A 12,000-nucleotide genomic window follows, 5' to 3' on the forward strand; every position below is an offset into this window, starting at 1 on the left:
CGAACTTCCAACTCCAGATTACGAATGGAAACTGTGATATTTGTTTGTTTGCTTGTTTGTTTTTTTGTACAACCAAAGCTTGCAAACGAGGGCACTTACTGGTTACGACAAAGTTAAAGAGTTTGTTAAAGAATAAATAAAAGAACGAAGTTTCCGGGTTTACATAGAAGTAAGGTATCTTCGTGGTATCTCTGTATTCCAGTAAATTTGCTTTTCAGAATACAATGCAAAGTGGCGTTACATAAACGCTTTTTAATTCGAATCCAAATCATATAACCACTTGAAATTTTCAGCGGCTGACATACTCAATTTTCGGTCATGCAAAATGACCATAAAAAATTAAGCGTTTAAAAAAATGCATAACGATGTAAAACACAAATTGAATTCATAAATCCTAAATCTGAATTATTAAAAACATGGAATAAAGTTCAGCTAGGAAATAGCTTACCAAAGGTATTCATTCTTTCTGAAATTAATTTTCTAGTGCCTCGGTTTTGTATCTACTGCAATTTCGGTATTTTCCTGGCCATTCGACGACCATTTTTCGGTTTTCATGAATGAAGACTCAAAAAGCTTTTCAGATTTTGATTTTCGCTGGCATGGCCCAACGTTGAAGCATATCATAAATTCCATTCACTTAAATGCATTATTTCACGCATTTTTGTTTTAGTTTTGAGCGATTCAGCGAGTTATTCCTCTTTCAGCCACTATAGATAATCAGCCTGTTTTCCGTAATCAGATTTGTCTCCTTGATTTGACAAACCAGATTGCCCATGGTTGCACCGTGTTTGAAGCGCTGAAGTCTGAAAACATTTGTTTCACTTACCAAGAATGAAGACTTTTTATGAAACATAGAGGGAAGTTTTGTAGGCTGAATCTCTTAGGTAAAAAAACTCAACTTCTGTAACATCAGAGCTCACTCCGTTATTGAATACACAGTAATCACCTTTATTGACACTTCTATTGGAAGCCTCTACATGAAGGAAATCTTAGAGTGAAATTGTTATTGTTCTATAGTTATATTCCATTAGGCGTAACATCAACCCGCATTACTCACGCTGATTCGTCAGTCGATGAAATTTTTATTAAACCAGCTCCCCTGTTGCTTGGATACTCCAAACTATCAACGAAGAACTATTCATCGACCTATTCATCAATTGGAACACCCAACAATGAGCAGATTTTTAGAGAAAAAAGGTAATGTCGATGTTAATGAAATCACATTCAGACTAGCTCAGCATTAGTTAATTATTTCACCGAAGGGGAGGTGAATAATTGTTTTATTACGTACCACACAAGAGTCAAAGAATAGTTTATTTCTGTCGGTATACCGAGAAATAGTTGAAAATGATTTAACTCTTGACGCGCGATTTTGCAATATTTAGAAGAGAAAATTCATCTAAAACGAACCTCGTTTTATTAAAAGAGTCCTCCGACATGCTACAAAGACGAAGCACAGAAAAGCCTTGAATCAATTTCACTCGAAATCGTTAACGGTATCAAACTCTGCAATGAAAATATATCAACATATAGAGGTAAACGACAAAATACCAAACATCACTCCTTTCGTTGAGACATGCGCAGGTACTTCCCATCACACAACTATAGAACAAACGGTAAAACAAATTCCTCAGGTTTTAGGGTTTTTCTGAAGGTCTTCAAACGTATCACGCTAAACGGAGGTGTTTAAAGTGCAATCAGCTTTGATCAGTAATCTGCGATAGTAACGTGTAGTTCTTGATTGCAGTTAACGCACGATGAGTGTTCATTGACCTTTTCACTCCCAATATTGAATTGTTGGTCCACGCACTTAATGCCTTACGCTTCTTATTGCTTAGCTTCGAGAATCTGGTATTTTTCATATTCTTAATAAGCTGAATAACACAAACATTTTAATTACATCTTACTTATGATCTGGTGGAGGACAGATATTTGACTTTTTTCATCATATAAGTAAAATAGATTCTATGTAATGTGTGTCTGTTGCTCAGTTTTGTGGCTGCGCCTAGTGGACCACTTTCTGTTTGCATAAACGCACGCTTATTTATATTCTGTTAGGTTTTTTCGTATAATTTTTCTGTTTAATTTCATTTGTTTAAGTTTCTGGGTAAAATTGAACACTTGGGGTATCAGAGTTCGTTAAGTTAACATCGTTTCTTTACCGCGTTCAACTCAAAGTGGTTCCGTCCTTCGTGTCCACAAGTCATACAACGTTTCAACAAATGTAACTGCCAACAAAGTCAGGTTTCAACACGATCAACCTTTATGTAAATAACTTTTAAAACGTTCGCTTGTTGAAACCTGACTTTGTTGGCAGTTACGCGTAAATGAATAAAGGCAGATAGTTTCGAAAGAAACTGTTTGGGGCTGCGTCGGTGGGGGTAACGAAATAATTTGGATATATCAACAAAGTTGAAATGGCAAATTGGCCACCGTAACGATTACAAAAGCTGGCGTTTCGATCGTTAGCCCTTCGTTGGAGCGAAGTAGATCTATTTGTTTAACAGACCGGCAACGTTTAAATGTGAAGACGCACTCTGGTAAAACGAAACTGTTTACAAGAAACGATGGGCTTTAGAAAGTCATTCAGTTGAAAATGAAAGTCAGAGCGCATTGTGAAGAGATTTGCTCCAAAGATAAATTGTCCCAGGAATTTTTTTCCAAATACAATTCTATGTTGAAATATCCTTAACCACACAATCTTTCACGGGAAACATTGACTACCCTTTACGTGTTTGTCTTGTCATTCCACGTAAGCACCCCTCGCCATCAACATAACAATATCCACAGGAGCGTGAAACATCGAGTCTAACATGATGCTTGTATGAAGATTCCGTTCCTTACCTTCAAGATCGATCAGTTGTTGTAGTCTGTCAGAAAAACTGTCACTTACTCACGGCTTAGTAATGGAAAAGTAATGGAAACCAAGACAGTTTCTCGTATCTTGTGATCTGCTTGAATGGCCACTAAGGTCCACTTCATCGGCATGCTTTGAAGAACGAGGAAGAAAACAAAGCAATGTTATTGTGCTTCAATGAGATGTAAATAAGGGGCCCTTCGATTTCTAAGCCCTGGAGGTTCTCTATGGGGTGGAATTTGATGAATGGATTTGGAAAAACGGGTTAGAATTAAAACAGAATATTATACATTCCAGTTTTAAAACTGCAAATTATGAATAATACGATTATTCCACCAGGGTGAAGAATGACACGTTTGTGTTTTTTCATTATACTCCACGTTGAATAAACGTTTGGCAAAGGCGAAAAAGGCTTAGCTCAGAAGAGTTTTGATAGACCTGCCAGGCTCTTCAGGTTCATAAACGAATCTTTGAAAGAACATTTAGCTCAATTTTTACAATAGTGTATTCTGTCGGGTTTTACCCGGCCACATGTCACGAGAGGGGGCTCCTCAAAGATTTCTCTTAAAAATGTGTTGGTTCTGTATAATTAGTGTATAACGCCTAAGGGTGTTATGGTAGATCATGAACAGAAATTAAAGCGCAGAACTACAGCACTATTGGATCCGCTTTACTTTGCTTTATTTTTCACTGAACGTATGTAAAGTCATTTACATTTGATGATGACGCGGAAAAAAATATATAATTATGATGGTGATAAAACCTTGTGAAAATCAATTGGACCATTGGGAATTAGCACTCTATAAATACTGTGTATTTTTATTATTATTATTATTATTAATTATCACGGCACGACAATACAAATTTGTTTTAAAGTTCTAGTTAAGGTAACTTAAGGCTTCGTGAAAATGTTGTTTGTTTCATTGGGCGGGAAGTGGCGGTGGGGGGGGGGGAATTATTTTAAGTATAAGAGAAAATCTGGGCAACATTTTTAAAACCCAAGGAATGGCTATAAAACCGGAATGTCTAGTGAGATGTCACAATTTCATCGTCATCTTCAGAGTACACTGGTTCAGCACAATCCTTCCATAACATATCTGGTACTGTTGCCAGCACTTCCCTCGAAAACCAGTGGATCCCAGAGTCATTGAAGATATCACTATGATGAAAGGCGTTGGGAATTGATGTCTCCCTTGTATATGGCAGAATCTGAAGGATTGCAGGTAAAGGAAAATAGGCAACAAACCAAAGCTTCTCCACAACAACAACTATTATTACAGTGTAATAATAATAAGTTAGTGTTTCATTGTTAGTGCAATTCAATTTTCCAAGTAAACTGGCAACAAAGTAAAGAAATAAGTGACAAAATGGTTGTTGTTGGTCACAAGAAGCCTTAATATGATGAATGGTTGCTCAGTGATAGCAAATATGAAATAAGAAAAATCCATTTTTTTTCCAGTGGCTAATATCTTGGAAGCACAGGTAACACCTCTCTTGAGGATCAAGGTTTATTAGAAGACTAATTCCTCAGTTTTATTGTTATTCTTAAGTAACACTTAGTCCACCTATAGGAGCTTATTAACAGACAAAGTCTCTCCTTTGGAAACTTCACTCCTGTTTCACCAAACGCTATGGCATGAAGGCTTATCCGTAAATTCACATTTTAAAGGTTATATACATGGAAATTAGAGGAAAAAAGATACATTGTAAATATATGATGCTTCTTCTCTTAGCTTTCTAAAGGGTATTCTGAATAGAAAAATAGAAAAAAACATTGATGTTCCTTGAAACTTGCCATTTAATGCTTAATAAAGGTAAACTACTGTCTCCTTTAACAAAAGTAAGTGAACATGTTTATCCAGATTTTCCTGAAGTAAGAATTAATTGACAAATTATTATTTCTTATCCTCTATTTTCTATTTTTTGGCCAACCAACCAACCAATCAACCAACCAAACCACTTTCACAAAAGGGAAGGCCCTGGAGCACAAAAACAGTTGATGGTAAAGGCCTAAATGAAAAAAATTATGCAGGGCACCTACCTTTCCTGATAGCTTGTAAATCTGTTTCCAAGAATGATAACACTGGATAGACCTTGACCCCAGTTGGCCCAAGAACACTGTTCTAAAGGGGTTTCCCACAATGAAGGATGAAAAATAATGTTAAGTTTTCCACCCTTCTCTTTCCTTCATAGTAACAAAATAAACCAAAAACAGTCTTAAGAATAATTAGAAAGTGTAATATTGTTTTTATTCCTTCCTGTTTCCAGGGGGGTGCTATAAATGCGAGCCTGCGAGCCCGAGCCTTTTATGACGAACCGGAGCCATTTTTTGCGATTCCCGGGAAAATAACATCCAAATCTGGACATAATGCCTTTTTATGGTCTTGATTACGTCACGCGCCAAAACGGGGGTCATGGTCCCAGGCGTTCCTTGTTTAAACCGCGGAAACTGAGGACGAGAGTGCGACAACTTGTCTTATCATGTGCTCGCTGATTGTAAACAACAATATAGGGGGAGGGGGTGGTGAGGAATGGATAGGTAGATGAAATCTTTTATTTAAATACGGCATTTTATCAAATTGAAATATACAGCAATATTCAAATTTGGGTTACATAAACTCTGTATGCAATACAAGTTATATATTTACTATTAGAAAGCTTAATGTTCTAGAACTAGTTTTGCTGGCGCTGATAGTAATAGTCCAGCTTACCCATAAACTTTTTTTAGCGATGCTTCTTCGTTTAAACTGTTTGGCAAATCATTCCAGATTCTTGCTCCGGTAAATGCAAAACTGTTTCTGTAAAAATCTGTGCGAAGTTTAGGGAGTGCAAGCTTCATTCTGGAAGATCGCAATCCATCATCATCATCATCATCGTCAATCTTTATTTATACACGAAATCGTATCATTTTACATGGTCTTCCTAGGAATCATGTTTAAACTAAACTAAAATACTCTAAGGAACTATTGACTATAAGATTAAAAATACAAAACTTATATCATGAATAATAAGGAACTATTAGCTACAATGTTAAAAATACAAAAACTTACATTGTTGGTAATAAAAGTTACAATGTTCTATCAGGAAAATCTTTCCCATAAAATGAAGTTTTAAAAACATTTGAACTAGGCAGTTTTCTAATCTCTGAGGGAATCCTGTTCCACAGAACAGATCCTCTGTAGTGTAGGCTCCCTTTTGCGGACTCAGTTCTGGGTCTGGGTACATAATAACTTAACTCAGAATTTCTAAGATTGTGTGAATGTACATTTGAGGTGTTGGTAAAGATTCACCTCAGATACGATGGGGAAGGATTATTATGGATTTTATACATTGTCACAACCAACTGTTTAAGTCTTACATATTCCAGCCTTTCCCAGCCAAGTTCATCCAACAAAACACTTGAGCGAACGTCATTAGAAAAGTTGAGAATTCTAGTAGCCCTATTCTGCAGCTTTTGAAGTTTGTTTGCTAGTCCCTTATTGATATTACCCCATACGGCACCACAGTAATTAAAATATGGCGTTACCAGTGCATTGTTCATATTCACTTTAGTATCAAGTGGTACAAAATGACTTACACGCCATAAAATAGCAATGCCAGCGGATATTTTCTTTGAAATGGTATGAATGTGTGGGCGCCAGTTGAAAGATTCATCAATTTTAACTCCAAGGGTTTTATGTTTATTCATTCTTTCTAAGGGTGTATTATTGACTTTGACTGTGAAGTCACTATTTATTTGAGATAACTTAAATTGGCTCCCTACAAGCATGTATTTAGTCTTCTTAACATTTAAAGTTAATTTGTTTGCTGACAGTCATGACTGGATTAAATTCATATCATAATTCATTTTATGTTCAAGGACACATGGTTCTTCTGCAGATGTGGTAAGGGTAGTATCATCTGCATACATTCTGGGTTTTGTAAATACCGTACTACTGCTACTACTACTATTGTAAACAAATTACATGAAGGGAGATCATTAATATGAATAGTGAATAAGAGAGGGCCCAAAATAGACCCCTGTGGAATACCACATGTTATATTACAGGAATCAGATTGAACTCCATCAAGGAACGTTTGTTGCTTTCGACCAGATAAATAGGACTGGAACTAGTTTAGAGATTGAGAACTGACCCCATAGAGTTTAAGCTTTTCCAGATGGATAGCATGATCTATGGTACCAAAAGCTTTTTTCAAGTCCAGGAATATCACACCATTTAAGAGACTGTTGTCAATATTTCATAGCAATTCATTCGTAGCCTCGAGTAAAGTTGTTTCAGTGGAAAACATAGGTCTGAAGCCAGATTGTGATTCAGTTACAAATTATCATTATTTAAATATTCATATAATTGATTAAAAACCACTCTTTCAATTAATTTACTTACTACAGGCAGAACTGAGATAGGTCTGTAGTTGTTAAGATCAGTCCTGAGGTCTTCTTTAAATAATGGCGAAAATCTAGCTCGCTTCCAAGCACTTAGAAATATTCCAGTGGTAATTGACTGGTTTATTATAAAAGTTAGACTGCAAGTAACTATGGGAGACGCCTCTTTCAGGAGACGCGCTGGGATGTTATCAAGACCACTGGCTTTATTACTCGGTATTTTCTGAATCAAATTGAAGACCCCCTGGCATGATACTTTCGCCAAATTAAAAATGTGTTCTGCAGGGGTAATATAGTCAGTAAAACTGCTGGATGTATCTTTAATTTCAGAGGCTAAGGAAGGTCCTATTTTGGAGAAGTGTGTGTTGAGTATATTACTGATTTTGATGGGGTCAATATTAAGGCTGCGTTCATAATGTATGGCAGAGGGGGGGCAGGTGAAATTGAGGGGGGATTGGAAAAAATATATACAAGAAAAAGGGGGATTTCAAATTTTTTTTACAATAAAATGGGGGGATACCAAATTTTTGTTATCAAAGAAGCTAGAAGAAATAACCAGGGCATACTAAAATGTCTTTATTTCATAACATAACATATGCTGACACATTGGGACTTTTGCAACACATGATGGTAATATGTTTATTTCAAAGTTCTGTAAACGGCCTATTGGTCTGCAGTAATTAAATCTATGAACTTGACTTTGAATCAGTTTGAGGAACATCAACGTGAAATTATGAAACGAAATGCATTGGATGTGACAGAAGAAGTTGTTTATCGCCAAAATTGACGGCGCTCCGGCACTTGGAGAATTTATAGATGCTCGGAAATCTCCCCAAGAAGACGATCGGTTCTTTTTCAATAAAGAGTACTGTGATATTTGGATATACGGCAATAAAAACCTTCGATGTTCTTTGATTTCAATACTTTATCCACACACTATCCACACAGCAGCCAACGAGTACCAAAACAACAACAACTTTCGCTAGGGATCACGGGATGCCTACAAACACAGCCTTTTCACACTTCCGGTACAATACACTACAAGTACGTACAGAACAGAAACGCCGACACTCCTGGTGCTGCCTACTTTCAAAAAGTGTGGGACTTTTATGATTAACAATTATTCCACGAGCGCGCGTTGGATTTGAGATGATAGATAGCCAACGAGGCGCGTAGCGCCGAATTGGCTATAATCATCTCAGACGGTGAATATATGAAGTTCATATATTTTGAACTGCGATTATAGATACGTATGATGCACGATCCTCGCAGTAGAGAACGCTATTTATGCAATAGCGAAAATAAGATCTGAAAAAAAAAAATCAGGCCTGTACGGGATTCGAACCACTGACCTCTGCGATATTAGTGCAGCGCTCTACCAATTGAGCAAACAAGCCAACTGGAAGCAGGCCGTTAAGTTGATTCGTAATAAACCCGTGATGATAAATCAGATACGGTGAATATACGAAGTTCATATATTTTGAACTGCGGTTATAGATACGTATGATGCACGATCCTCGCAGTAGAGAACGCTATTTATGCAATAGCGAAAATCATCTCATATCCAACAAACGCGATTGGAATAATTGTTTTATCAAAAATGCTGCATTTAAATTATTAACTTTTATTAAACTTTTAGCTCCCTTTTAATTTCAAGCTTACGCGTACGCTTACCATATCGTAGTTTATGGTATATTGGCTCATATACCATAATGGCTAAGCCATTGAAAAGTCTTGAATTGCATTATCCAATGATCCAGTTTTTAATAATAGTCATTATTAAAAACTGGATCATTGGATAATGCAATTCAAGGCTTTTTATTCGCTCAGCCATTATGGTATATGAGCCAATATACCATAATCTAATTTCTGTACATTGTTAAATCCGGTTTCTTCTCACAAAATAAAGTCGAGAAGATTTGTCTAATAGCTTGGGGGCGTTTTTTTAATAAAACAATTATTCCACTTGCGTTTGTTGGATATAAGATGATTTTCGCTATTGCATAAATAGCGTTCTCTACTGCGAGGATTGTGCATCATACGTATCTATAACCGCAGTTCAAAATATATGAACTTCATATATTCACCGTCTGAGATGATTATAGCCAATTCAGCGCTACGCGCCTCGTTGGCTATCTATCATTTCAAATCCAACGCGCGCTCGTGGAATAATTGTTAATCATAAAAGTCCCACACTTTTTGAAAGTAGGCAGCACCAGGAGTGTCGGCGTTTCTGTTCTGTACGTACTTGTAGTGTATTGTACCGGAAGTGTGAAAAGGCTGTGTTTGTAGGCATCCCGTGATGCCTAGCGAAAGTTGTTGTTGTTTTGGTACTCGTTGGCTGCTGTGTGGATAGTGTGTGGATAAAGTATTGAAATCAAATAACATCGAAGGTTTTTATTGCCGTATATCCAAATATCACAGTACTCTTTATAGAAAAAGAACCGATCGTCTTCTTGGGGAGATTTCCGAGCATCTATAAATTCTCCGAGTGCCGGAGCGCCGTCAATTGGCTATCTATCATCTCATATCCAACGCGCGCTCGTGGAATAATTGTTAATTATACTAGAGGAGGACTGTTCATGGAGTACGTAAAGGATTGCTGTTTCACCAGGACAGGGCAACAGTGCCAATTTTGTCAAAATAATCCTTGGACAAGCACAGAGAAGCTCAAGGGGATTCCTGCTCCATATCCAGATACTACTAAACTGCCAAAGTTCAAATATAAAGATGTCTTTGAAACACCCATTTAAAAAGATGAGGTAAACAAAATTTTTCGTACTGTTGATGACTTCCTTCCAAGAAACCAACTGCATGAAGATAGAGTTTTCTGCTGGCACAGTTTGTCTAGAAGACCCAAATAGCATCAAAAAATTTTCCGAGAAATATATAGTTGAAGAAGATCATATAAGATCTTATGTAAACCATCATTTGTATCTTCAAAGGGCCAAAGATATCCAAACAAATCAAAGAAAACGGGATAAAGCCGAAGTAAAGAACAACTCATACGAAGATTATGACTCGATAGAGTTATTCTTATCTCGCGACACTTTAAAGAAACTAACTGTTAAAGGCCCATTTCCATCCGAGATCCTTTGCAGTCGTTTGTTTTTGTTTTGGAATCGCGCTATTGTGAAATGGCGAGCTCTGGTAGTCATTCGCAAACACTATTAAAAAGAAAAACAAAGATTTAGTGAAGAACCCAGTAAACAAATTTGCAGCTAAATATTTGAGACTGAATCATCATAAATCGAGTCTGTGCACAGGCAGCCCAAGGTCACCACCAGAAAAGCGGACGTGACTCTTACCGTGTTGCGCAGCGTTTTCGGCGAGTTGGCGCTATGTTGGTGTTCAACTGCTAAAAGAAAGACAAGGCCGGAAACCTATTTTTTTTTGGCGGAATTATTCGCTTCGGGCGACGGACGCTTCTAAAATAGGTTTCCGGCCTTGTCTTTCTTTTAGCAGTTGAACACCAACATAGCGCTAACTCGCCGAAAACGCTTCAAAATGGCCTGAGACGCTAGGAATCAACAAAGAAAACAACAAGGCAATAATGTAAGCCCATTTTATTTCAAAACAAGACATTTTTTCTCTCTTTTAAGGCAAACTGATAACATCCCATACAAACCTTTATAAATATAAAACGTTGCGCAACACGGTAAGAGTCACGTCCGCTTTTCTCTAGTATTGAGCTTGGGCTGCCTCTGGTCTGTGTATAAAACTTGTACAAAGCTTATCTGATGTTGAAGGAAATTGTTCGGCTTCAACACTAAATAAGATATAAACAAATAACCAATATTGGTCAAAACTGATTTACTTTACGCATTTCAATTATAGAATAATGACTTGTACAAATAAGATCGCTTACATACATATCTCAGGATCAAGTAAAAATCGGTCAAATAATTATTCTCACCTTGAAAAAATCTCTCCGGAGTCTCTAGTTCCATCGTAGGAACAATCAATAACATTTCTGCAAAAGCAATGTCTGTAATGTTACCGAAACCCATGGTTGTTTTCCTTGCCCTCCATAAATCATACACAGACTTTCGAAGTCGAATAACCTTTGCCGAGCCGGGCAGACTCGGCCTTCCTCTAGACCGCTTCTTCGACGGCATCAACTTTTCAAATGACGTTTTTCACTGTCATACATGTAAGAATTAAAAACTATTTACTGATATGGATACTACGATAGTTTGTTGTTCGCACATGATCCAAGATGGAACTTTGATAGCCCTAATTAGTAAGATGGAAGATGTCAAAGCGATTCCGCAACTACGAGGAAAATAGCGTATTTTTCATATATGAAAAATGATCCGGGCGCGCAAGGCATCTCGGTTGGAAATTGGCCTTTAAAGAACTTGAAAAATTTTTAACCTTTCATAAACTATCATTAAATGGTCTGAAGAATGACAAAATTACTCCGATAATGGCACATATCAACTTTTCAACTAACGGCTCCAACATGCATTCACAGTATAAGAGTGTTTCTCAGAATGACCACCAAGACGAAACAGAGAAAGGAGACGGTAAAGATGATGAAGAAGACAATGAAGATGATGATAGTGATGATGAAATACTCGCTGTTTTTGGAAGTGACTCCGAAGATGAAGATTCTCATGAAGAAAGTGGTAAAGGCGAGTCTGATGATATGAATGTGCCTCAGGTATATCAAGTATCTGCAGAAACCTCTCGATCTGGATGACAGTGCAGGCCTAGTAGTAAATATCAAGACTTCCTTGCAAAGGTACATTGATAA

The 12,000-nt window shown here is 37.1% G+C and overlaps 2 protein-coding genes across 2 annotated transcripts in view; both read right to left on the reverse strand.

Annotated features, from left to right (window-relative positions):
• Window positions 1-3,003, reverse strand: part of LOC111322636 (uncharacterized) — an 8,439-nt gene extending 5,436 nt beyond the window's left edge. The window contains exon 1 of the mRNA XM_022925760.2: window positions 2,845-3,003. The gene's annotated coding sequence lies outside the window, so the exon portion shown is untranslated. The remainder of the gene's footprint in view (window positions 1-2,844) is intronic.
• Window positions 3,004-9,331: 6,328 nt separating this feature from the next.
• Window positions 9,332-11,560, reverse strand: LOC148717337 (uncharacterized). The gene is made up of 2 exons (XM_088743540.1): window positions 11,158-11,560; window positions 9,332-10,408 (listed from the first exon to the last, which is right to left on the reverse strand). The coding sequence occupies exons 1-2, from the start codon at window positions 11,357-11,359 to the stop codon at window positions 10,302-10,304; spliced, it is 309 nt and encodes a 102-aa protein (XP_088599666.1). The 5' UTR covers window positions 11,360-11,560; the 3' UTR covers window positions 9,332-10,301.
• Between the last annotated feature and the right edge of the window lie 440 nt (window positions 11,561-12,000).

Source organism: Stylophora pistillata, chromosome 13, assembly GCF_964205215.1.
Source record: "Stylophora pistillata chromosome 13, jaStyPist1.2, whole genome shotgun sequence".
Lineage (NCBI taxonomy): Eukaryota > Metazoa > Cnidaria > Anthozoa > Scleractinia > Pocilloporidae > Stylophora > Stylophora pistillata.

Excerpts from the sequence above, each read along its gene's own strand:
- LOC148717337 (XM_088743540.1), bottom strand. The coding sequence starts at position 11,359 with ATGCCGTCGAAGAAGCGGTCTAGAGGAAGGCCGAGTCTGCCCGGCTCG. Across the intron at positions 10,409-11,157 it reads TCCGGAGAGATTTTTTCAAG|TGTTTGCGAATGACTACCAG; the intron begins GTGAGAATAATT and ends TCTTTTTAATAG.